The sequence below is a fragment of the Erythrolamprus reginae genome, chromosome 1 (genome assembly GCF_031021105.1).
Source record: "Erythrolamprus reginae isolate rEryReg1 chromosome 1, rEryReg1.hap1, whole genome shotgun sequence".
Classification (NCBI taxonomy): Eukaryota; Metazoa; Chordata; class Lepidosauria; order Squamata; family Dipsadidae; genus Erythrolamprus; species Erythrolamprus reginae.
Genome location: NC_091950.1, coordinates 3,037,567 through 3,064,410, shown reverse-complemented (window position 1 = coordinate 3,064,410; position 26,844 = coordinate 3,037,567). Strand labels below are relative to the sequence as shown.

General features: G+C 44.6%; 1 protein-coding gene across 1 annotated transcript in view; it reads left to right on the top strand.

The window, feature by feature from the left end:
* Nucleotides 1–1,585: 1,585 nt before the first annotated feature.
* Nucleotides 1,586–26,844, top strand: part of LOC139162688 (receptor expression-enhancing protein 6-like) — a 38,024-nt gene continuing 12,765 nt past the window's right edge. Inside the window, exon 1 of the mRNA XM_070743353.1 lies at nucleotides 1,586–1,772. Coding sequence (XP_070599454.1) covers nucleotides 1,658–1,772 — 115 coding nt within the window. The 5' untranslated portion in view covers nucleotides 1,586–1,657. The remainder of the gene's footprint in view (nucleotides 1,773–26,844) is intronic.

Below are 26,844 nucleotides of genomic sequence, written 5' to 3'. Positions count from 1 at the left end.
GTTCAACTAGTATCCCAAATATGCCCCTAAGAATTTGACAAGACTTGTAATCAATGTAAGATATGGCTGGAAGCCCCCCCCCCCCAAAAAAGAGGGGGGGATTCAGTAACAGATCAAGGATCTGATTTTTTAACAGTAGATGAAGCTTCCATTTATTTATTCCATCAGCACATGTGTTGCTTTTCATAACACCCAAGCATCAGCTCTTTTTATACAGGTAGCCCTCAATGTACACCCCAAATTTCTAAGCGAATCTTGTCCTATTTTACAACCTTTCTTGCTATAATTAGAATATCCAAGATATATGAAAGGAAGATATAGAGGAGAAGATATATGAAAGGAAGAAAATATATATGATATATGAGATAAAGGAGAGACAATTGGACAGGGGACAAAAGGCATACTGGTGCACTTATGCACGCCCCTTACTGACCTCTTAGGAACCTGTGGAGGTCAATCCGCACGAATCCCAGCGACCGATTAGGTCCCACAGAGTTGGCCTTCTCCGGGGTCCCGTTGACTAAACAATGTCATCTGGCGGGTCCCAGGGGAAGAGCCTTTTCTGTGGCGGCCCCAACTCTCTGGAACCAGCTCCCCCCAGAGATTAGAACTGCCCCCACCCTCCTTGCCTTCCATAAACTCCTTAAAACTCACCTCTGCCGTCAGGCATGGGGGAATTGAGGCATTCTCCCCCCTTCCCTGGGCCTATACAATTTATGTATGGTATGTCTGTGCGTATGTCTGGTTTAAGAATGGGTTTTTTTAATGTTTTTTAAATTTATTAGATTTGTTATGAATTGTTTTATTGTATGCTGTGAGCCGCCCCGAGTCTATGGAGAGGAGTGGCATACAAATCTAATGAATGAATGAATGAATGAATGAATGAATGAATGAATGAATGAATGAATGAGAAAGAAAGAAAGAAAGAAAGAAAGAAAGAAAGAAAGAAAGAAAGAAAGAAAGAAAGAAAGAAAGATAGAAAGAAAGGATAGACTAAGGGAGAAATGTTGGGGGATAGGGGTTGACACTATGGAGTCTGGTAATGAGTTCCACGCTTCGGTTAATATTGAGCTTGATACTGTTGTGGTTGTGTTGTTGTGGTTGAAGCTGAAGTCGTCATTGACAGGCAGGACGTTGCAGCATAGGATCTTGTGGGCAATACTTAGATTGTGTTTTAGGCATCGTCGTTCTAATCTTTCTATACCAGTGTTTCCCAACCTTGGCCACTTGAAGCTATTGGGACTTCAACTTCATTCGCTGGCTGGGGAATTCTGGGAGTTGAAGTCCCAATATCTTCAAGTGTCCAAGGTTGAGAAACACTGGTCTAGAGCCAGGATTGTTAGTCTATTTTCGTAGGATGTTCTGTTTTAACGTGGTGCATTACTTTCCGGGCGACCCTCGTGCTTGGCGTTGGTTTCGGCCGTAAGTCGAGGACCCCCTTCGCCCGCCGCCCGAGCCCTTCGCTCCAGATCTGATCCGCGTGGATTGCGACCCTTGCGCTCTCCCGCCCCGCCCCTCCCCTCCGGCTCTCCCGATTGGCTGCCGGCGGCGAGGGGCGGGCTTCACCTGGGCCGGAGCTCCGCCCACCGCGCCGGGCTGAGCGGCCGGCGAGGCAGGTGCGCGGCCGGGGCGTCGCTGGGACGGTGCCTGGGCCGCCATGGGGACCCCGCGGCGCAGCTTCGAAGCCTTCCTGGCCCAGCCGGGGCCGCTGGGCGAGGGGCTGCGGGTGCTGGAGGCCGCCACCGGGCTCGGGAGGACGCACCTGGCCTCAGGTGAGCGCGCCTGCCTGCGCCCCCCCCTTCGAGCCCCTCCCTCTCCCCCTGCGCCGCCCGCTCAGCTTTGCAACGGATTCGCCGGCTCCCGGGTTGCCCTTTATGCCAGTGCTTCCCAACCTTGGCCTCTTGAAGATATTTGGACTTCAACTCCCAGAATTCCCCAGCCACCGTTCGCTGGCTGGGGAATTCTGGGAGTTGAAGTCCAAATATCTTCAAGTGGCCAAGGTTGGGAAACACTGCGTTTATGCCCAGGCTGCACTTTCCCTGTTAGCTGTAGCGGTCTTTTCACTTTCTTCTTTTCCCTAATTGTGACTCTCAGCCAATCCCCCCTCCTCCTTTCTCCCGTGTGTTTCTTTGCCTATTGACTGACACTCACATCCGTTTCTTTCCTTCCCTATTTCTCGGAATTTGCTTCCCTGCTTTTCTGTGGCTTGGGAGAGAAAATAGAGACCTCTGGTTCCCCAAGTTCCTCTTTCTCATTTCTCAACTCTAACTGACTGTCCATTGTCTACTTGCAGTTCCTGTGTCTCTCCCCCCACACCCCCACACCTATATTTACTGACCCAATTCCCTTGGATTCTGACTTCCTAGGTAAAGACTTTTAGAAGGAGGTTTTTCTGTATCCCCTTTCCCCCAAGCAAAGTCCACTCTATTTACACCAGACTAAATTCCTTCAATCCCCCCCCCCTAATTACCGCTTTGCCTTGAAATCAAGGCCTCTCTCCCCACTCCTGGGAAGGTTGCCAGCCCTTTGGTCCCAGGTGGGTTTTTCCCCTCTTGCGAGGGGCTCCCTTGAACAGGGGTCGATCTGTTCCACACCCAGATGAACCGGGGGGGGGGATAGGTACCCAGCCCCCCTTTCTTTCTTTCTTTCTTTCTTTCTTTCTTTCTTTCTTTCTTTCTTTCTTTCTTTCTCTCTCCCTCTCTCCCTTCCTTCCTTTCTTTCTCTCCCTTCCTTCTTTCCTTCCTTCCTTCCTCTCTCTCCTTTCCTTTCTCTCCCTTCCTTTCTTCCTTTCTCTCTCTCTCTCTCTCCCTCTCTCCCTTCCTTCCTCTCTCTCTCCCTTCCTTTCTTTCTCTCCCTTCCTTCTTTCCTTCCTTCCTCTCTCTCCTTTCCTTTCTCTCCCTTCCTTTCTTCCTTTCTCTTCCTTCTTTCCTTCCTTTCTTTCTCTCCCTTCCTTCTTTCCTTCCTTCCTTTCTCTCTCTCTCCTTTCCTTTCTCTCCCTTCCTTTCTTCCTTTCGCTTCCTTCCTTCCTTGCTTTCTCTCTCTCTTCCTTCCTTCCTTCCTTCCTTTCTCCCTCCCTCCATTTCTTCCTTCCTTCCTTTCTCTTTCTCCCTTCCTTTCTTCCTTTCTCTTCCTTCTTTCCTTGCTTCATTTCTTTCTCCCCTCCTTCCTTTCTCCCTCCCTTTGTTCCTTCCTTCCTTCCTTTCTCTCTCTCTCTCCCTTCCTTCCTTTCTCTCTCTCTCTCTTTCTTTCCATTCCTTCCTGCCTTCTCCCTTCCCTTTATAATTTATGAATTATTTTATTGATTTATTTAGTTTGACTTCTGTGCCACCTAATCCCTTGGGATTTAGGGCGGCTTTCTTGGGAGGGGGTAAGGCGGGGGAGGGCGCGATGTTTATTTTATTTTTATTCAATTTATGGGGCGTCTGTTCCGTCTGGCTTAGAAAGCAACGCTGGGGGAGGGAAGAGGATAAAACCATGATATAAAGAAAAGAGAAATATTTATTTCATTTATTTTATTCAACTTGTATCCCGCCCAGCTCCCCGAAGGACTCTAGGCAACTCACAACCCTAAAAATAAACACGCAGGGTAAATATTAAGACATCTGAATAGCAGTTTTTTAAAAAATTTAAAGCCATAGTAAAGAAAAAAATATATATGTTGTTTTATAATAAAACCATATATACCACGTGTATCCCAGCGACTGGTCAGGTCCCACAGAGTCGACCTTCTCCAGGTCCTATCAATTAGACAATGTTGCTTGGCGAGGCCCAGGAAAAGAGCCTTCTCTGTGGGGGCCCCGGCCCTCTGGAAATCCGTACTGCCCCCACCCTTCTTGCCTTCCGTAAGAACCTGAAAACTTATTTATGCCGTCAGGCTTGGGGGCATCAGATCCCACCCTCTGGCCATTGAACGTTTAGTATGCTTAGTGCTGTAATTATATGAACGATTTTAATGCTTAGCCTTTTTATAATGTTTTAAAGTAACTGATTATATTAATGGGTTCTAGCTGTATTATTTTTTACTGTTTGGTCATTTATATGTTATGAGCCGTCCAGAGTCCATGGAGATGGGTGGCATACAAGTCCAATGAATAAATACATAAATAAATAAATAATGTTATGAAAAGAATGGATTACTAATTCAAAGATACAAGAGTAAATGACATTGAAACTGACTTGGTTGTAATTAGAAATGTTTTTTAAAAATTGGCTAGGCTTCTTTTCCCCCACCCCCTGCTCAATTTAGGGGAGGGGTCTTTCACTGGGAATTTTTGTGTGTGTTTGGGCCATTCACATATGGTTTTCAGTCTCCTCCCCTGCCCTCACCCAGGGAAGGGGTCTCTCTGGGGCCCTTTCTTGTGCCTTTTCCCAGGGGTTCACTTGCTTTGTTACAGCCAAGCCTGTGTTTTGGGAGAAGGGCAGGAATCCATGAATCAAGGTTTGTGGGCAGCAAATGTAGAGCAAACCCAGGCAGGGAGGGCACCTGGTTCTCAGGTGGTCCGGGAGTAATCACCTTGATAAACTATTCAGAAATCTCATTTTATTTTAATGATGGCCATAATGGAAGTGTGTGTGTGTGTGCTTGGGACGTACAGTGATACCTCATCTTACGAACTTAATTGGTTCTGGGACGAGGTTTGTAAGGTGAAAAGTTTGTAAGACGAAACAATGTTTCCCATAGGAATCAATGGAAAAGTGTTTAATGCGTGCAAGCCCAAAACTCACCCCTTTTGCCAGCCGAAGCGCCCGTTTTTGTGCTGCTGGGAGCCCCCTGAGGCTCCCCTCCATGGGAAACCCCACCTCTGGACTTCTGTGTTTTTGCGATGCTGCAGGGGAATCCCAGCAGGGGAATCCCAGCAAGTGAAAAAAGGATGCTTTGCTGGGAAACCCCACCTCCGGACTTCCGTTGCCAGCAAAATGCCCGTTTTTGCGCTGCTGGGATTCCCCTGCAGCATCGCAAAAACACGGAAGTCCGGAGGTGGGGTTTCCCATGGAGGGGAGCCTCAGGGGAATCCCAGCAGCACAAAAACGGGTGCTTCGCTGGCAACAGAAGTCCGGAGGCGGGGCATCCCAGTGGCGGCGGCTTGGGTTTGTAAAGTGAAAATAGTTTGGAAGAAGAGGCAGAAAAATCTTAAACCCCGGGTTTGTATCTCAAAAAGTTTGTATGACGAGGGGTTTGTAAAATGAGGCATCACTGTATATACATGCTCACCTTTGCCTCTGGCTGGGATTGAGGTTGAAGGATTTTTGAAGATGGGTGACGACCCCTCAATCCTGGTTTACAGAGTATTTTTGTCTTTCCAACACAGCTCGGCTCCTGATCTTCCTCTATCCCATTGCAATCCTATAGCTCCATATTATGGTGACTTTATAGAATAAAATAGAATTCTTTATTGGACACACAAGGAATTTGTCCTGGTGCATTATTATGGTTTAATTAATTGTTTAATGTCCACATGCTGTGGATGTGTATCTGTATATATGTAGGTGCATTAGATTAGATTTGGATTAGATGATTATTATTAAAATTGGAAGGGACCTTGTAGGTCATCTAGTCCAAAAAAAACCCCTCCCACTCAAGCGGGAATCCATACACTATTTCGGACAAATGGCAGTGTATTTGTGGGTTTATGTGTGTGTGGGGGGGGGTATAAAATATTAATGCTTTTCAGGTAGTCCTCAATTTACAGCCATAACTGAGCACAACATTTCTGTAGCTGAATGAGATGGCTGTTAAGTGAGGTTTGCCCCATTTTGCAACCATTATTTATTTGTTTGTTTGTTTGTTTGTTTGTTTGTTTATTTTTTGATTTGATTTGATTTGTATGCCGCCCCTCTCCGAAGACTCGGGGCGGCTCACAGCAATAATAAACAATATATAACAAATCTAATAATTTAAAAGAAACACTAAAAGCCCCATTATTAAAAGCAAACATACACACAAGCATACCATACATAAACTGTATAGGCCCAGGGGAGATGTTTCAATTCCCCCATGCCTGACGGCAAAGGTGGGTTTTAAGGAGTTTACAAAAGGTGAGGAGGGTGGGGGCAGTTCTAATCTCTGGGGGGAGCTGGTTCCAGAGGGTCGGGGCCGCCACAGAGAAGGCTGTTCCCCTGGGTCCCGCCAAATGGCATTGTTTAGTTGACAGGACCCGGAGAAGGCCAACTCTGTGGGACCTAATCGGTCGCTGGGATTCATGCGGCAGAAGGCGGTCCCGGAGATATTCTGGTCCTATTATTATTATTATTATTATTATTATTATTATTATTATTATTATTAATTAGATTTGTATGCCGCCCCTCTCCGTAGCCTCGAGGTGGTTCACAACAGTGATAAAAACAATACATGGTAACAAATCTAATAATTAAAATCTAAAATAACAGTTTTACATTAAAAAGTCTAAAAAGAAAAAAACCCAATAGATAAAATACATACACACAGTCATATCATGCACAAAACTACATAAGCAAGGGGGGGGGGAATGTCTCAGTTTCCCCACGCCTGACGACAGAGGTGGGTTTTAAGGAGTTTACGAAAGGCAAGGAGTTAGTCGTTAAGTGAACCTGAGTCAGTGTCCAAGTGTCCGAACTTTGGCCACGTGATCCTTGGGGGGGAAATGCTATAAATGTGAAAAATGGTTGTATCTTTTTTTCCAGTGCCCTTGTGATTGTGAATGGTCACTAAATGAACTGTTGTAAGTGGAGGACTATATCTGTATTTTAAACTAAATTTTTATACAGTATTGGCAATTTGATGATCCGGTCGCTGGGAAAGGTTTGTGGATTAAACTACCTGGGACTGCCCAGGAAACAACAACTGAATGGAAAATAGCCGGTGACCTTCTACTGCACCATGTAGAGTATTTTAACTTACTGCACCTGCACATGGTTTTCCAATTGCACAGTGGCAGGTGGGACAGGGGTCCAGAGGGTCAATGTCATTGCGCAGAGGATCCTTGGTTGCCCTCTCCCCTCTTTGGAATAATAATAATAATTATTATTATTATTATTGTTGTTGTTGTTATTATTATTGTTGTTATTATTATTATTATTATTATTATTATATAATAAAATATATATAATAATATATAGTAATATATAATAATAATAAAAATCGAGCTGCAATGACTGGCATAAGCCTGGGAAAGTGGTCCCAGTGGTACTTGGCACGCTGGGCGCAGGGCCAAAGGATCTCAGCGGACATTTGAAAACCATCGGAATTGACAAAATCTCCATCTGTCAATTGCAAAAGGCCGCTTTACTGGGATCGGCAAACATAATTCGCCGCTACATCACTCATTCTTAGGTGCTTGGGAAGCGCCCGACTGGTGATGAAATATGAAATCCAGCATAGTGATCTCGTTTGCTGAGTTGTACTGACATAATAATAATTATTATTTATTAGATTTGTATGCCGCCCCTCTCCGAAGACTCGGGGCGGTTCACAACAATAGTAAAACAGTGTGACAATGTAAACAAATCTAATATTAAAAAATCATCTAAAAAACCCATCATTTAAAAACCATGCAACACACGCATACCATACATAAAAGTATAAAAGCCTGGGGGAGGTGTCTCAGTTCCCCCATGCCTGGTGATATAGGTGGGTCTTAAGCAATTTACGAAAGACGAGGGTGGGGGCAGTTCTGATCTCTGGGGGGAGTTAATTCCAGAGGGCCGGGGCCGCCACAGAGGAGGCTCTTCCCCTGGGAGCCGCCAGACGACATTGTTTAGTCGACGGGACCCGGAGAAGGCCCACTCTGTGAGGCCTAATCGGTCGCTGGGATTCGTGCGGTAGAAGGCAGTTCCGGAGGTATGCTGGTCCGATGCCATGAAGGGCTTTAAAGGTCATTACCCACACTTTGAATTGTGACCGGAAACTGATCGGCAGCCAATGCAAGGCACGGAGTGTTGGAGAGACGCGGGCGAACCTAGGTAACCTCACGATAGCTCTCGCGGCCGCATTCTGCACGATCTGAGATAGCTTTTCTCGCTGCCGTAAGAAAGTTCATCTTAAGGCAGCGAGAAGAGCTGGATCTTATTCCTTGATCTCATTTTTTTTGAACTACTGTGTTACCATCTGGCAGACGGTACAGGACAATAAAAATAAAGACAAATAGGCTGAAAAACAGTTTCTGTGCCAGGGCAGTAACGATATTGGAATTCTACTGTATAGTGCATTATTAATTATTAATAGTGCATTATTAATTATTAATAGTGCATTATTAATGCAATATCAGGTTTTCAGTTTAATTGTATAGAATGTGAAGGATGTTTGTTTGTGTTTTTTATTTTTATAGTTATAATGTACTGTACACTGAAAATGGCATTTGATTTTGTTGTACGGGGTGCAATGACAATAAAGTAAACCCAAACTATGCAAACCTCCGGAACCGCCTGCTACCACACGAATCCCAGCAACCGATAAGGTCCCCCAAAAGTTGGCCTTCTCCGGGTCCCATCGACTAAACAATGTCATTTGGCGGGCCCCAAGGGAAGAGCCTTCTCTGTGGCAGCCCCGGCCCTCTGGAACCAATTCCCCCCGGAGATTAGAAGTGCCCCCACCCTCCCTGTCTTTCGTAAAGTACTCAAGACTCACTTATACCGCCAGGCATGGGGGAGTTGAGACACCTTTCCCCCCAGGGTTTTTTTATACTTTGTTTTATGTTTGGTATGAATGTGCTGGTTGGTTTCTTAAATAATGATAGGGTTTTATATGTTTTTAATATTAGATTTGTTCCACTGCTATATTGTTTTTATTGCTGTTGTGAGCCGCCCCGAGTCTTCGGAGAGGGGTGGCATACAAATCTAATAAATAATAATAATAATAATAATAAAGCTAACCCAATCTGCCTCTTGTGCCTCCAAAATGTTCCCTCCCAAATAAATAAAACCTGTGAGTACTATGTACAAAACAGTTTGCAGTATATAAAGAAGCTAACAATGTCTGCTTGCATCTATTGAAGTGCTATAGCTTTAAGATGTAGTGTTGCAAATTACCATAAGAGGGAGCCAGAAAGCAGGATTCTCTTTCTCTCTCTGTTCTTTCTGCTGATTCACTGTGACTAATGTAGTAAACTCTGTGATAGTTTTATGTATTTGTAAGTACAATGCATGTCTGATATTTATTTATTTATTGATTGATTGATTGATTGATTGATTGATTGGATTTGTATGCCGCCCCTCTCCGAAGACTCGGGGTGGCTAACAGCAATAGTAAGACAGCGTACAATAATAATCCAATAATAAAAACGATTAAAAAACCAATTAATATAAAAACCAAACATACAGACAGACGTACCATGTAAAAAATTGTAAAGGCCTAGGGGGAAAGGGTATCTCAATTCCCCCATGCCTTGCGGCAGAGGTGGATTTTAAGTAGCTTACGAAAGGCAAGGAGGGTGGGGGCAATTATAATTTCTGGGGGAGTTGGTTCCAGAGGGCCGGGGCCACCACAGAGAAGGCTCTTCCTCTGGGTCCCGCCAAGCGGCATTGTTTAGTTGATGGGACCCGGAGAAGTCCCACTCTGTGGGACCTAACTGGTCGCTGGGATTGGTGCAGCAGAAGGCGGTCCCTGAGATAATATGTACGACAAAGACAGGCTTGTGATATTATTATTGTATTGAGAGATATTGACTGTTTAACTTGACTGTGCTATTGTATATACTTTTATGTATCTGTTTTGAGTATACAGTTGTAAGTCAAAATACACACATATATATATAAAAGGAAAGAAAGCTAAAGAGAGAGAGAGAAGGAAAGGAAAAGGAAAGGGAAAGAAGGAGAAAGACGCAAAATAGAAAAGAAAAGAAAGAAATAAGAGGTGAATTCATATCTATAAATTAATCAAATGTAGTTAATAGTGTCAACTTAACTGTTGATCCGATTACTCTACAGCTTTTAGGAACTTTACTATCAGTGTAAATGAAAGTTTTGAGTTTCCAAACTTGAGTTAGAGTTTAAGTCTGAATTTGTTCATGTTGTGTTTATTATTGTTGTTAGCCGCCCCGAGTCTGCGGAGAGGGGCGGCATACGAATCCAATAAATTATTATTATTATTATTATTATTATTATTATTATTATTATTATTATTATTTTATCAATGATTCGTAGTGTTATTTTATGGGTTTGTGGGATAGTTGTTTGGGTGAGAGGATCATGATGGATCATGAGGATCATGATATTTTCCAAATGTAAAATAATGCACTTGGGGAAAGGAATCTGAGTATTGCATTGGCAGTTCTGTGTTAGCAAAAACTTCAGAAGAGAAGGATTTAGGGGTCGTGATTTCTGACAGTCTCAAAATGGGTGAGCAGTGTGGTCGGGCGGTAGGGAAAGCAAGTAGGATGCTTGGTTGCATAGCTTAAGGTATAACAAGCAGGACGAGGGAGATTGTGATCCCCTTATATAGAGCGCTGGAGAGACCCCATTTGGAATACTGTGTTCAGTTCTGGAGACCTCACCTACAAAAAGATATTGACAAAATTGAACAGGTCCAAAGACGGGCTACAAGAATGGTGGAAGGTCTTACGCATAAAACGTATCAGGAAAGACTTCATGAACTCAGTCTGTATAGTCTGGAGGACAGAAGGAAAAGGGGGGACATGATCGAAACATTTAAATATGTTAAAGGGTTGAATAAGGTCCAGGAGGGAAGTGTTTTTAATAGGAAAGTGAACACAAGAACAAGGGGACACAATCTGAAGTTAGTTGGGGGAAAGATCAAAAGCAACATGAGAAAATATTATTTTACTGAAAGAGTAGTAGATCCTTGGAACAAACTTCCAGCAGACGTGGTAGATAAACTGAATTGTAACTGAATGTATACATGCCTGGGATAAACATATATCCATTGTAAGATAAAATACAGGAAATAGTATAAGGGCAGACTAGATGGGCCATGAGGTTTTTTTCTGCCGTCACTCTTCTATGTTTCTATGCTTCTATGTTGCCTTCTTGTAGAACTCTGATTCCTCTTTGACCCTGTAGTTCAAGGGTCATTTTCGTCTGCTCAACACATTCGTGAGTTTTGTTAAAGGAGTTTAGGGTAGATGGGGTGTGATCCAGTTTCCAAGTTTTCCAATTTCCAATAAGCCAATTTTCTCAGCGCCGTCAGAACCTCAAACGGTCACTAAGCGAACCGTTGCTAAGTCAAGAACTTATTCCCATTAAAATGGGTTGCACTGTTTTTGGCCACAAAGCCTGTTTTGAATACTGGCCTTGGGTTGCAAAATGGGCCTGATTCCGAAAAACCTGTTGAGAAAGCAACTGGTTTTTTTGCCTGCAGGACATGGGGATAAATCCGAACTGGAATATCAGGTTCACCACTCACGTTTACCACTCAGCAAAGCTGTGTTGCAACAGCCACAATGATTCTTTTTACAGATTAACAAAGTTGGAAGGGACCTAGTAGATCATCTAGTCCAACCCCCATGCAAGCAGCAGACAAATTAACAGGGTCGGAAGGGAACTTGTAGGTCATTTAGTCCAAGCAGGAGACCTTACATCATTTAACAGATTAACAGAGTTGGAAGGGACCTTGTAGATTATTATTATTATTATTATTATTATTATTATTATTATTATTATTATTATTAACATAGAAACATAGAAGACTGATGGCAGAAAAAGACCTCACTGTCCATCTAGTCTGCCGTTATACTATTTTCTGTATTTTATCTTAGGATGGATCTATGTTTATCCCAGGATTGTTTCAATTCAGTGACTGTGGATTTACCAACCACGTCTGCTGGAGGTTTGTTCCAAGGATCTACTACTCTTTCAGTAAAATAATATTTTCTCACGTTGCTTTTGATCTTTCCCCCAACTCACTTCAGATTGTGTCCCCTTGTTCTTGTGTTCACTTTCCTTTTAAAAACACTTCCCTCCTGAACCTTATTTAAGCCTTTAACCTATTTAAATGTTTCGATCATGTCCCCCCTTTTCCTTCTGTCCTCCAGACTATACAGATTGAGTTCATTAAGTCTTTCCTGATACGTTTTATTTTATTTATTTATTTATTTATTACTTAGATTTGTATGCCGCCCCTCTCCGAAGACTCGGGGTGGCTCACAACATGTAGAAACAAATCATAAGCAATCAGACAAATTTAAAAGATTTAAATATTTAAAAACCCCATATGCTAACAGACACACACACAGACATACCATGCATAAATTAAACGTGCCCAGGGGGGAGATGTTTCAGTTCCCCCATGCCTGACGGCAAAGGTGGGTTTTAAGGAGTTTACGGAAGGCAGGAAGAGTAGGGCAGGTCTAATCTCCGGGGGGAGTTGGTTCCAGAGGGCCGGTGCCGCCACAGAGAAGGCTCTTCCCCTGGGGCCCGCCAACCGACATTGTTTAGTTGACGGGACCCGGAGAAGGCCCACTCTGTGGGACCTAATCGGTCGCTGGGATTCGTGCGGCAGGAGGCGGTCTCGGAGATATTCTGGTCCGATGCCATGAAGGGCTTTAAAGGTCATAACCAACACTTTGAATTGTGACCGGAAATTGATCGGCAGCCAATGCAGACTGCGGAGTGATGGTGAAACATGGGCATACCTAGGTAGGCCCATGACTGCTCTCGCAGCTGCATTTTGCACGATCTGAAGTTTCCGAACACTTTTCAAAGGTAGCCCCATGTAGAGAGCATTACAGTAGTCGAACCTCGAGGTGATGAGGGCATGAGTGACTGTGAGCAATGAGTCCCGGTCCAGATAGGGCCGCAACTGGTGCACCAGGCGAACCTGGGCAAACGCCCCCCTCGCCACAGCTGAAAGATGTTGTTCTAATGTGAGCTGTGGATCGAGGAGGACGCCCAAGTTGCGGACCCTCTCTGAGGGGGTCAGTAATTCCCCCCCAGGGTAATGGACGGACAGATGGAATTGTCCTTGGGAGGCAAAACCCACAGCCACTCCGTCTTATCCGGGTTGAGCTTGAGTCTGTTGACACCCATCCAGACCCCAACAGCCTCCAGGCACCGGCACATCACTTCCACCGCTTCATTGACTGGGCAATGCTTAAGACCTTCAACCATTCTTGTAGCCCGTCTTTGGACCCCTTCAATTTTGTCAATATCTTTTGAACGGGTCCAAAGACGGGCTACAAGAATGGTGGAAGGTCTTAAGCATATTATTTATTGGATTTGTATGCCGCCCCTCTCCTTAGACTCGGGGTGGCTAACAACAGTAATAAAAACAGCATGTAACAATCCAATATTAAAACAACTAAAAAACCCTTATTATAAAACCAAACATACATACAAACATACCATGCATAAAACTGTAAAGGCTTAGGGGGAAAGAATATCTCAATTCCCCCATGCCTGGCTGCAGAGGTGGGTTTTAAGAAGCTTATGAAAGGCAAGGAGGGTGGGGGCAATTCTAATCTCTGGGGGGAGTTGGTTCCAGAGGGCCGGGGCCGCCACAGAGAAGGCTCTTCCCCTGGGTCCCGCCAAACGACATTGTTTAGTTGATGGGACCCGGAGAAGGCCTACTCTGTGGAACCTAACTGGTCGCTGGGATTTGTGCAGCAGAAGGCGGTCATCTAGTCCAAACCCCCCCCCAACCAAGCAGGAGTTCCTTACACCGTTTCTGACAGTTGGCAGTCCAGTCTCTCCTTGAAGTCTTCCAATGATGAAGCTCCCACAACTTCTGGTGGCAAGCTGTTCCATTGGTTAATCTTTCTCACTGTTAAGGAAGTTTCTCCTTATTTCCAGGTGGAATCTCTCCTTGATCAATTTAATAATAATAATAATAATAATAATAATAATAATAATAATAATAATAATAATTTATTGGATTTGTATGCCGCCCCTCTCCGGAGACTCAGGGCGGCTAACAACAATAATAAACACAACATGTACAATCCAATAATAAAAAACAACTAAAAACCCCTATTATAAAGCCAAACATACACACAAGCATACCATGCATAACTTTCCATCCCTTATTCCTTCTCTGGCCTTCAGGTGCCTTGGAAAACAGCTTGACCCCCTTCCTCCTATCTGGGGCAGCTCCTCAAATATTGGAAGACTGCTCCCCTACATTGTCACACTGTGTTATTGTTGTTGTGAGCTGCCCCGAGTCTTCGGAGAGGGGCGGCATACAAATCTAATTAATAATAATAATAATAATTATTATTATTATTATTATTATTATTATTATTATTTATTTATTTATTATTTAGATTTGTATGCTGCCCCTCGCCGCATACTCGGGGTGGCTCAGAGCAGGATACAACAATTCATGACAAATCTAAATATAATTTAAAATATTTAAAAAAAACCCATTTACTAAACAAACATACACACAAACATACCATGCATAAATTGTACATGCCCTGGGGAGGTGATTCAGTTCCCCCATGCCTGACGACAAAGGTGGGTTTTAAGGAGTTTATGAAAGGCAGGGAGAGTAGGGGCAGTTCTAATCTCTGGGGGGAGTTGGTTCCAGAGAGCCAGTGCCGCCACAGAGAAGGCTCTTCCCCTGGGGCCCGCCAACCGAGATTGTTTAGTTGACGGGACCCGGAGAAGGCCCACTCTGTGGGACCTAATCGGTCACTGGGATTCGTGCGGCAGAAGGCGGTCTCGGAGATAATAATTTATTTTATTAGATTTTTATATAATAATAGTAATAATAATAATAATAATAATAATAATAATAATAATAATAATAATAATAATATCTCCCCTGGTCCTTTCTCTTCACTAAACTTAGCCATGCCCAGTTCCTGCAACTGTTCTAATCATCTACAATTAGACAATTAACCAACGTCTGGGTGTCCAAATATAGATCTTTTCAGCTGTCACATTTGTAAAATGGAAATACAGTATTTGTTTTCTAAATGAGGAGTGGGAGGAAACCCACCCGAAAATCCACCAGGTTGTAAGACAAATTCTATTGAAAAAGCATTTCAATAGATGGTAATTTACTTGTGTCTCGGTTTGTCATAAAGGTTTGAGCTGAGCCACGGTCAGCTGCCTTTTGGTCAAGCTGGCCTCTGCTCCTGCACTTACCAAAATGGGACCCTTACATTGATTGGCAGGTTTTTTAGAGGGTGGGCTGGGGGGTAGGAAAGTCTCCTTTCGGCCCTGCCCCAAATATTGGGTGTCCTCCTCGATCCACAGCTCACATTAGAGAAACACCTTTCAGCTGTGGCGAGGGGGGCGTTTGCCCAGGTTCGCCTAGTGCACCAGTTGCGGCCCTATCTGGACCGGGACTCACTGCTCACAGTCACTCATGCCCTCATCACCTCGAGGTTCGACTACTGTAACGCTCTCTACATGGGGCTACCTTTGAAAAGTGTTCGGACACTTCAGATCATGCAGAATGCAGCTGCGAGAGCAGTCATGGGCTTACCTAGGTATGCCCATGTTTCACCATCACTCCGCAGTCTGCATTGGCTGCCGATCAGTTTCCGGTCACAATTCAAAGTGTTGGTTATGACCTTTAAAGCCCTTCATGGCATCGGACCAGAATATCTCCGAGACCGCCTCCTGCCACACGAATCCCAGTGTCTGGTTAGGTCCCACAGAGTTGGCCTTCTCCGGGTCCCATTGACTAAACAATGTCATCTGACGGGACCCAGGGGAAGAGCCTTCTCTGTGGCGGCCCCGACCCTGTGGAATCAACTCCCCCCGGAGATCAGGATTGCCCCCACCCTCCTTGCCTTTCGCAAACTCCTCAAAACCCACCTCTGCCCCCAGGCATGGGGGGAATGGCGTTTCCCGTTTTACGCAAGGTTTGTCTGAGATGTACGATTGTTTTTTATACTAAGGGTTATAAATTGCTTTTTTTAATTGTTGGATTTGTATCGTGTTTCGTGTTGTGAGCCGCTCCGAGTCTCCGGGGAGGGGCGGCATAGAAATCATAATCATAATCATCATAATTGGTTTCAAGAATGCCCATTGCCAAGGCTCAGGAGTTTCCCAACCGCTGGACCTTTGGCTTGTGGAAAGTTTTACCCTGGATTGGTCAAAGGAGTTGAGTGTGAGTGGACTTTGCTTGTTCCTCCCCAGGGGCCGTCCGAGAGGGAAGGGGCCGGAGGGTGGGAATCCCTTTGGCCCAGAGAGGGCAGGAGGATTTTGAGGCTCTTGGTGCCCGTTTCTCCTTTTCCTTTCTCCTCTTTTCTCCTCTTCCTGCTTTTCTTTTTCCTCTTGCTCCTTCTTTCTCTCCCCCTTCTTCCTCCTCCTTTTTTCATTCCTCCCTTCTTCCATTTCTTCCTTCTATTCCTCCCCCTCCTTCCTCCTCAGCTCCTTCTTCCACTTCCTCCTTCCTCCTGCTCTTCCTTTCTTTCCTACTTATTCCTTCTATTCCTTTTCCTCCTTCCTCACCTCTTTCTCCTCCTCCTCCCTTTCTTTCTGCTTCTTTTCCTCTTCCTCCTTCCTCCTCTACCTCCTTTTCTTGCTCCTCCTTTCTCTTCCTCCTCCCTTTCTTCTCCTTCTTTCTCTTCTTCCTCCTTTTCCTCCCCTCCCCTCTTATTTTATCTTATTTTCTTCCTTTTCCTCCTTCCTCCCCACCTCCTTTTCCTGCTCCTCCTTTCATTTCTTCTTCCTCCTTTTCCTGCCCTCCCCTCTTCCATTTCTTCCTTCTATTCTTCCTCGTTCCACCTCTACCTCCTTTTCCTGCCCCTTCCCTTTTCTCCTTCTTTCTCTTCTCCCTTCTTTTCATCCCCCCTTCCATTTCTTCCTTCTATTCCTCCTCCCTTGTCAGCTCCTTCTTCCACTTCCTCTCTTCTTCTTCTTCTCCCTCCTCCTCCTTCCTCCTGCTCTTCCTTTCTCTCCCCTTCCCAGCCTTCTTCCTCCTCTTCCCCTCTCCTCCTTCTTCTATACCTTCTCCTCCTCCCTCTTTCTGCTTAGAAACAGAAACATAGAAGTCTGACGGCAGAAAAAGACCTCCTGGTCCATCTAGTCTGCCCTTATACTATTTCCTGTATTTTATCTTAGGATGGATCTATGTTTATCCCAGGCAGGTTTAAATTCAGTTACTGTGGATTTATCTACCACGTCTGCTGGAAATTTGTTCCAAGGATCTACTACTCTTTCAGTGAAATAATATTTTCTCACGTTGCTTCTGATCTTTCCCCCAACTAACCTCAGATTGTGTCCCCTTGTTCTTCTGTTCACTTTCCTATTAAAAACACTTCCCTCCTGAACCTTATTTAACCCTTTAACATATTTAAATGTTTTAATCATGTCCCCCCTTTTCCTTCTGTCCTCCAGACTCTACAGATGGAGTTCATGAAGTCTTTCCTGATACGTTTTATGCTTAAGACCTTCCCCCATTCTTCCTTCTTTCCCTCTTCCTTCTCTTCCTCCTTTTCCTCCCCTCAACTCTCTCCCATTTCTTTTTTATTTATTTTATTTTTATTTATTTATTGTATTTGTCAAACAACTATAGAGTTATAGTTTGTATTAATATAACAAATTATAAAGAAGTTTCTATGAAGTGATAAATAGGGTAGTAGGACAGAAGGACATGGACGGTAGGCACAATGATGCGCTTATGCAAGGCCCCTTACGGACCTCTTAGGAAAGGGGAGAGGTCAACAGTAGACAATCTAAGGTTGAAGATTTTAGGGTTGGAGTAAGAAATCACAGAGTCAGGTATTGAGTTCCAGGCATTGATCCCTCTGTGGCTGAAGACATATTTTCTGCAGTCAAGTTTGGAGTGATTTACGTTGAGTTTGTATCTATTGCATGCTCTTGTGTTGTTGTTGAAGGTGAAGTAGTCACTAATAGGAAGGACGTTATGGTGTATAATCTTATGAACAACAGTTAAATCACTTCGGAGGCGACGTAGTTGTAGATTGTCTAACCGTAGTATTTGAAGTCAGGAGGAGTAAGGTAGTTTGTTTCGAGAGGAAGAGTGAAGGACTCTTCTTGTGAAGTATTTCTGGACTTTCTCAATTGTGTCAATGTCAGTTATGCAATGAGGGTTCCATACAGGTGAGCTGTATTCTAGTGTTTTTGTCCTTCTATTCCTCCCCCTCCTTCCTCGACTCCTCCTCCTTCCATTTCCTCTCTTCTTCCTCCTCCTCCTGAGAGGGGGGGATTCTGGGAGTTGAAGTCCGGATATCTTCATATTCTGACAGTTGAAGGTCCCACCCATTTTCAACTTGCCAAGGTTGAGAAACCTGGTTGGTCCATACCCTGCCTGCCCCTTATTCAGAATCAATCCACTGGAGGCGTCTCCTGGGTGGGGGGGGGGGGGCTCCTCCCCAGGGATGCCATGGCTACGGAAGGTTAACACAACGGAGCAACAATGGCCTAGAGAGAATGAAAGCTGGGAGCCAGCTGGGCTCTTGGTCCGTTCTCAGCAGCACCACAACTCATCCGAGGGAGCCGCAGAACCTCGTACGGTTGTCTGCTAATGTGAAAAAGAGTCAGGTGATATTAATTAAACTACACAATGTCGTTTGGCGGGACCCAGGGGAAGAGCCTTCTCTGTGGCGGCCCCGACCCTCTGGAACCAACTCCCCCCAGATATCAGAGTTGCCCCCACCCTCCTTGCCTTTCGTAAGCTCCTTAAAACCCACCTCTGTCATCAGGCATGGGGGAATTGAGATATTCCCTTCCCCCTAGGCTTATAGAATTTATACATGGTATGTCTGTATGTATGATTGGTTTCTTAAATTGGGGTTTTTTACATTATTTTTAATATTAGATTTGTACATATTGTCTTTTTACTGTTGTTAGCCGCCCCGAGTCTACGGAGAGGGGCGGCATACAAATCTAATGAATGAATGAATGAATGAATGAATGAATGAATGAATGAATGAGTCATCATGTCGTTATCGGTTGCCTCGTAGTTCTTTGATCTCATACACACAGAGAGAGACACACACACACACACAAAGATTTTGCAGCCGTAGCAGGCCCGAGCCAAAGAAAAGAGGAAGAAGAAGAGAGAGGCTCATCCGCCCTACATACCACACCCTTGCGTGCTTCACACACCTACACAACTCCCACTCTGCCTGATGTCTTGCAGGCTCAAAGATCTGGAGCCCTTCCAGCTATATTTCATCAACCCTTTTGAGGAACATTGTTAGATGGGTTTGCCAAAGGTGTGTGTGTGTTATCGTGAATGAAGGCAACAGCTGTACGTGGCCCGGGATAATGTTGCAGGATCCGATCTGAGTCAGCCGCCGGGACCAGGAGTTTATTTTTCCAAGCTTTCAGGCTTCTGCTGGAGCCCATCCCCAAGGAACCTCTCTCTGTGTCTCCTGATTGTGTGTGGTTGTTAGATGTTAAGTAGGGTGTGCGTGACCAGCTGTTAGGTATCATTAATTGTTGTTTCCTTGGGCTATTGTGCCTGGGTGTAAATCAGCACTCCTGTGGCCTGAGGAGGGCCTCTGTTTCCCAGGATTCAATCTTTTCTCTGGCTGTTTTTGTCCCTGCCCGGCCGACAATTTTAGTAGTTGCAAAATTGAATGCATGTCCTTGTTCATTGCAGTGTGAGGCTACAAATGAATTCAGGTCTCCCCTTCTGACCCCTTGCTTGTGTTCTCGCAGTCTGGTGGTTAGCTTCTCCCCTGTCTATCCTTCAGAGTCACAGATCTGTTTGTCTGCCTGTCTATCTGTCTGTCTGTCTACCTAATTAAATTAATTAATTTTAATTTTAATTTTAAATTGTAACTAGATGGGTGGGCATTGGATTTGGTATTATGTACTGTACTGTTTTTTATTATTGTTGTGAGCCGCCCCAAGTTTGCGGAGAGGGGCGGCATATAAATCCAATAAACCTAAACCTTCCTACCTACCTACCTACCTACCTATCTATCTATCTATCTATCTATCTATCTATCTATCTATCTATGACATGTGGATTTCAATTCCCAAAATTTTTGAGCTAGCACAATTGGCTCAGGAATTCTGGGAGTTGAAATCCACAAGTCATAAAAGAGCCAACTTTGCCTACGCCTGATCTATCATCTCCATCCATCCTCTCTCTTTCATCTCTCTATTTATTCACCCACTGATTCATCCAACCATCTATATCCTGTCTGTCTATCATCCATATGCCTCCCTATCCATCCATCCATCCTTATCTGTCTGTCTGTCTGCCTGCCTGCCTGCCAGCAGTTTGGCAGATCGAATCTCACCAGGCTCCAGGTTGACTCAGCCTTCCATCCTTCCGAGGTCGGTAAAGTGAGGACTCAGATTGTTGGGGGCAAGAGGCTGACCCTCTGTAAACCGCTTAGAGAAGGCTGGAAAGCATTGTGAAGCGGTTTATAAGTCTAAATGTTATTGCTATTCCTTCCTTCCTTCCTTCTTTCCTCAAGGTTGATTCAGCCTTCTGTCCTTCTGAGATTGGTAAAATGAGGACCCAGATTGTTGGGGTCAATATGCTTACTCTCTGTAAACCACTTAGAGAGGGCTGTAAAGCAATGTAAAGCAGTATATAAGTCTAAAAGCTGTTGCTATCTACCTACCTACCTACCTACCAACCAACCTGTCTCCGTTTCCATCTCCATCCATCTTCTCTCTTTCATCTCTCTATCTATTCATCCATTGATTCACCTGCCCATCAATATCCTGTCTGTCTGTCGCTAACTAAGTACCGTATTTTTCGGAGTAGAAGATGCCCACTTTCCTTCCCTAAAAGAGGCTGAAAATTCAGGTGCATCTTATACAGTGGTACCTCATCTTACGAACGCCTCTTCTAACGAACTTTTCAAGATATGAACCCGGTGTTTAAGATTTTTTTGCCTCTTCTTCCGAACTATTTTCACCTTACGAACCCAAGCAGCTGCTGCTGGGATGAAGGGGTTTCTTTTTTCCCCTTTTTTGAAGAAAGAAAAGGGAGGGGCGGCTTGGAGGAGGAAAGATTTTGCAGAGAACAACGTGCTTGCAGAGGCACTGAAACGGTGTCTTTTGAAGAAAGAAAAGGGAGGGGCGGCTTGGAGGAGGAAAGATTTTGCAGAGAACAACGTGCTTGCAGAGGCACTGAAACGGTGTCTTTTGAAGAAAGAAAAGGGAGGGGCGGCTTGGAGGAGGAAAGATTTTGCAGAGAACAACGTGCTTGCAGAGGCACTGAAACAGTGTCTTTTGAAGAAAGAAAAGGGAGGGGCGGCTTGGAGGAGGAAAGATTTTGCAGAGAACAACGTGCTTGCAAAGACACTGAAACGGTGTCTTTTGAAGAAAGAAAAGGGAGGGGCGACCCCCTTGCCTTTCTTCCTTCCCACTCACCCTTTTAGCCTAGCCTTGCTTCTTCCACCCGCCCCCTTTAGCTGCTCCTCCCTGCCCTCTGTTCGCCTCCCTTCTAAAGTTTGGGATTTTCCTGAATGATTTGCACGCATTATTTGCTTTTACATTGGTTCCTATGGGAAACATTGTTTCATCTTACGAACTTTTCACCTTATGAACCTCCTCCTGGAACCAATTAAGTTCGTATCGTGAGGTACCACTGTACTCTGAATGTAGCTGTTTTTGAAGCTTTTTTCACCCCACCCCTAATTAGGTCCTAACGATCTTCCCAGCTCTTCCCAGCTTGCAGGCTCTTTCAGTGTTACCCTTTGCAAATAATGTTTTCCAAGCCCTGAGTCTTTGCAGATTTTTCCCCATTGCTCTACTTGCTATGAATGTTTCTTTTCAGGTGCTAATGATTTACCCAACTCTTACTAGCTTGCAAGGTCTTTCATTGTTACTCTCTATGTATAAAGTTTTTTTTTAAGCCATAGCCAGGGGATAAAATAATATGCTGAAGCTGACCAGACTAAGGACACTGTTCTGCCGGTGTGTCCCAACCGCCTGTAATTACAGGGTAATTATTCCAAACAGACACACACACCACACGATAGAAGGAAAGCAAAAAATCTTTATCAACAGAAGAGCAGAAAAAACTCCCTTTTTAAATGTCAAAGGGATTTTCTGGTACACACAAGGCACAGGTTAAATGCAATCCAATTTCTCACCCAGTAACTGGGAAATTGAGTCCAATTCCAAAGTCCAGAAAGTCCACACACAGTCTTGAACAGGGAAACAACAAAACCACAATCTTGACGAATCTATGAATCAGATAAACTTCCATGAGGCTAAACCAGCACGCTGCTCTTTTTATCTGTAGCACTAATTACAGCAGCCCCACCCAACCACAGGTGGCCTCACTTATCTCCTGTAATAATCCTTCAGTTGTTCTCTCCTATGCATCACTCTACGCATGCGTGGGTCCGTCATAGGTTCTTGTTCAGAATCCAGGGATGATAAGGATGATTGATCTTCTACTGGGCTGTCTGCCAATCTCCCCTCTTCCCTGCCACTCACGCTTCCTTCGTCAGAGGAGCCTTCATCGGGAGATTCTATCGGGAGCAAAACAGGCCTGTGGCATGTGGATGTTTACCCCACATCCACCTCCACATTCCTTGGGGCAGGAGCTGGGCCAGGGCCAACCACAACAGACACTAGCCAGATCAATATCTGGGAAGCAGATTCTTTTCCCTATTTTATTCCCTAAAAACTAAGGTGCTCCTTATACTCCGGTGCGTCTTATACTCCGAAAATATGGTAATCTACCTCTCACGTGCTGGTCTTCTTTCGCACTCACTTCTTTAGTTTAGGTTTTCCACCTCCTGAATACAAACTGCCCTTCCCCAGTGGGCTGGCCTCTAGGAAGGCACAGGATGCCATAATTGCCACATCAAAATGAAGCAACGGAGAAAATTTTCTCAATGAGACGACCTCTATTGTATTGAGATCGCTCCTTTCCTGACATGTGGCACAGAATAACCAATTGGCGAATGCCACATACATTAAGCCGTCCCCCAACTACCATTCCGTCATGCGCTGTATAAGGCAACCTCCTCGTGACTTCCCTATAGGTAATTAATGGAAGCTCCATTCATTGCCTTTTCCTGGATTGTGTGTTTACTGGTGATTAGCAAAGGAATGAGAGTAAGGCATATATTTCCTTATATGGAAGTTAGCTATAGGTTTTCTTCATGCTGTATATCAAGTTAATTATTTGCCACGTGGTCATGGATTCTGCAGCTTGCTTACTCAGCCTGGACTTTGCTGCCTTTCCATAGAGGAAGAATAAGGTTTATACAGCACCCATTAGGCTAAAACATCACCCTTCAGCAATATTCTATCCCAAAGTTCAGTGCCTAAAAACCTATGATTACAACAACCTCCCACCTCCAAAAGATGCTAGAAATGTCAAAAGACATCTGGACCCTCATGGTTTTTCCCTTGAAGGCATTTCGCTTGTCCTCTAAGAATACTGAAGCAAAGTCAAATGACAGAACTGAAGGGAGGAACCTCCTCGGAGCAGAAGCGACACGTCTTCAAGGAAAAAGGAAACCCAAGAGAGTCCAGCTGTCTCTTGGGACAACCGTGACCTGGATGGCTGAGAATATCCCCTGACATCCCCCCCCCACCTCTCGGCCCTGTGTTCGGGTGGGTGGTGTGTCCGTCGCAGGGCTGAGCATTCTTCAAATAGTTCGTTAAGCTCATTATCCACCCTGATCACTAGATCCCCAGCTGGCAAAGAGGTTTACATTCTGAGCAAAGGTAGATTCTGTTTCAGCTTGCCTGCCAAAAGGCCAGGGGATTACCATATTTTTCGAAGTATAAGACTCACCTTTTTCCTCCCAAAAAAGGCTGAAAATTCATACTGTGAATGTAGCTGCTTTTCTGGGGGTGGGGGTGGGGGGGGCAATTATTTATTTATTTATTTATTGTTAGAGTTGAAAGGGACCATGAAGGCCATCGAGTTCAACCCCCTGCCTAAGCAGGAACCCTATAGCACACCAGTCAAGTGGCAGTTCAATCTTATCTTAAAAATGTCCAGAGTGTTGGAGTTCACAACGTCCGCTGGTAGGTTGTTCCATTGGTTGATCGCTCTGACCGTCAGGAAGTTCCTCCTTATCTCCATGTTGAATCTCTCCTTGGTCAGCTTCCAGCCGTTGTTCCTCGTCCAGCCCTCTGGTGCCCTGGAGAATAAAATGATCCCCTCCTCTCTGTGACATCCCCTCGTATACGTGTAGACTGCTATCATGTCCGCTCTGGCCCTCCTTTTCTCTAGGCTATCCATGCCCAGTTCCCTCAGTCTCTCTTCATAAGTCTTGGTTTCCAGTCCCTTAATCATCTTGGTTGCTCTTTTTTGCACCTTCTCAGGAGTTTCAATGTCTCTTTTGAAGTGTGGTGACCAGAACTGAATACAGTACTCCAGGTGTGGTCGGACCAGGGCGTAGTAGAGTGGTATTAAGACTTCCCTGGTCTTGGAGTGTATCCCCCCTGTTGATGCAGCTTAGGACTGTGTTGACTTTTTTGGCTGCTGCTGCACATTGTTGGCTCATGTTTAGTTGATTGTCCACCAAGACTCCGAGGTCTCTTTTGGAGTCGCTACTGCTGAGAGGGGTTTCTCCCAGGTTGTATGTGTGTCCAAGGTTTTCTCTGCCTAGGTGAAGGACTTTGCTCTTGTCGATGTTAAACATCATTTTGTTGGTGTGGGCCCACTGTGTTAGTCTGTCTAGGCCTTTCTGTAATTTGAGCCTGTCTTCTAGGGTATTGGCTACCCCTGCCAGCTTGGTGTCCCTAACTAACTGCTAACAATGATCCCAGCTCTTACGTTGCAGGCGAAGAATGTTTTCCAAGCCCTAAATCTTTGCAGGGTTTTTTTTTTCATTGCTCTACTTGCTCTGAATGTTTCTTTCCAGCCCTAACCAGATGTTCCCAGCTCTTACCAGCTTGCAAGCTCCTTCATTGTTACTCTCTGCGAAGAATGTTTTCCAAGCCCTGAGACTTTCCAGGGTTTTTTTCATTGCTCTAATTTGCTCCGAATAAGTTTCTTTCCAGCCTAACCAGGTGCTAACAATGTTCCCAGCTCTTACCAGCTTGTAAGCTCTTTCATTGTTACACTCTGCAAAGAATGTTTTCCAAGCCCTAAGTCTTTGCAGGGTTTTTTTTATTGCTCTACTTGCTCTGAGTGTTTCTTTCCAGCCCTAACCAGGTGCTAACGATGTTCCCAGCTGTTACCTGCTTGCAAGCTCTTTCATTGTTACTCCCTGCGAAGAATGTTTTCCAAGCCCTAAGACTTTCCAAGCCCTAAGATTTTCATTGCTCTAACTTGCTCTGAATAAGTTTCTTTCCAGCCTAACCAGGTGCTAACAATGTTCCCAGCTGCAACCTGCTTGCAAGCTCGTTCATTGTTACTCTTTGCAAATAATGTTTTCCAAACGCTAAGTCTTTACAGGGTTTTTCATTGCTCTACTTGCTCCAAATGTTTCTTTCCAGCCCTAACCAGGCGCTAACAATGTTCCCAGCTCTTACCAGCTTGCAAGCTCTTTCATTGTTACTCTCTGCAAAGAATGTTTTCCAAGGCCTAAGACTTTCATTGTTCGAACTTGCTCTGAATAGTTTTGTTTCCAGCCTAACCAGGCGCTAACAATGTTCCCAGCTCTTACCAGCTTGCAAGCTCTTTCATTGTTACTCTTTGCAAATAATGTTTTCCAAGCCCTAAGTCTTTGCAGGGTTTTTCATTGCTCTACTTGCTCCAAATGTTTCTTTCCAGCCTAACCAGGTGCTAACGATGTTCCCAGCTGTTACCTGCTTGCAAGCTCTTTCATTGTTATTCTCTCCCAATAAGGGATTTTTTTAAAACCTTAGCCAGGGGATAAAATAATGTGCTAAAGCTGACCAGACTAAGGATGCTAGACAGGTATATTTAGTAGGTAGATTTTTTCCCCCCCATATTTTCCTCCCCAAAAACTAAGGTGTGTCTTATACTCTGTAAAATACGGTAGTGTTTTTTCCCCCCAGCCATATCAACATTTGCTTGTGTGCAGGCTCCCCCACCCCCCAGTATTATATATCTCCGGGGTCTTCACATACCTGCAGAGGAGGGGAGTTTCGTATGCTTAATACTTTTAATATATTTTTTAAAAAATCTTTTCTTCTCCTTAGCTTTTCAAAAGTGTTTGCACTGAAATAAAAATGGCTTAAAAACAATCCATCAAAGCATTTTGTAAATGGCATAGTGAAACATTCACACCTCTGAGAAAAAAGGAAAAGCGTAGAAGCAAATCGGTTAAAAAGTCAACAGCAACTGCCTTCTTTGTAGACATCCTGGGAGAATGAACGCGGGTTTGGCCGGAGCCCAAAAGACACATAAAAATATTCTTCCCTTTACCGGCCTGAGTGGAATGGAATGGGTTTAGGCCGTGGGCAAGGGCTATGTCGTTAGCGTTGTTGTGTTTTTGAATTAGTATTTGGGTCCTTTATGTTGTTTTATTGTATTTATGGGGTTTTAATCATCCATGTAATGCCAAGAACTGGGGAGAAGGGCAGTTGTGCAGATTGGATGGATGGATAAGGGGGGGGGAGAGAGAAAGGAAGGAAAGGAAGGGGAGAGGAAGGAAGGAAGGAAGGAAGGAAGGAAGGAAGGAAGGAAGGAAGGAAGGAAGGAAGGAGAGAATAGGTGAGGAAGGAAGGAAGGAAGGGGAGAAAGAAGAAGCAAGGAAAGCAGGGGGAAAGGAAGGAAAGGAAGAAGGAAGGAAGGAAAGAAGGAAGGAAGGAAGAATCAAGGAGAGGAAGATGAAAGGAAGGAAAGGAGGGAGTGAGGAGGAAGGAAGGAGAAAATAGGTGAAGAAGGAACGAAGAAAAGGGAGGGTGGGAAGAAGAAGAAAAGAAGGACAGAAGAGGAGAGGAAGGAAGGAAGGAAAGGAAGGGGAGAAGAAGGGGAGAAAAGCAAGGGAATTGAGAGGAAGGTAATGGAGATGAAGGGAAGGGGAGAGGAAGGAAGAGGGAGGGAGGAGAGAAGGGGAGAAGCAAGGAAATGGGGAGGAAAGGAAGGAAGGAAGGAAAGGGGAAAGGAGAAGATATGTAGGAAGGAGATAAAGGAGA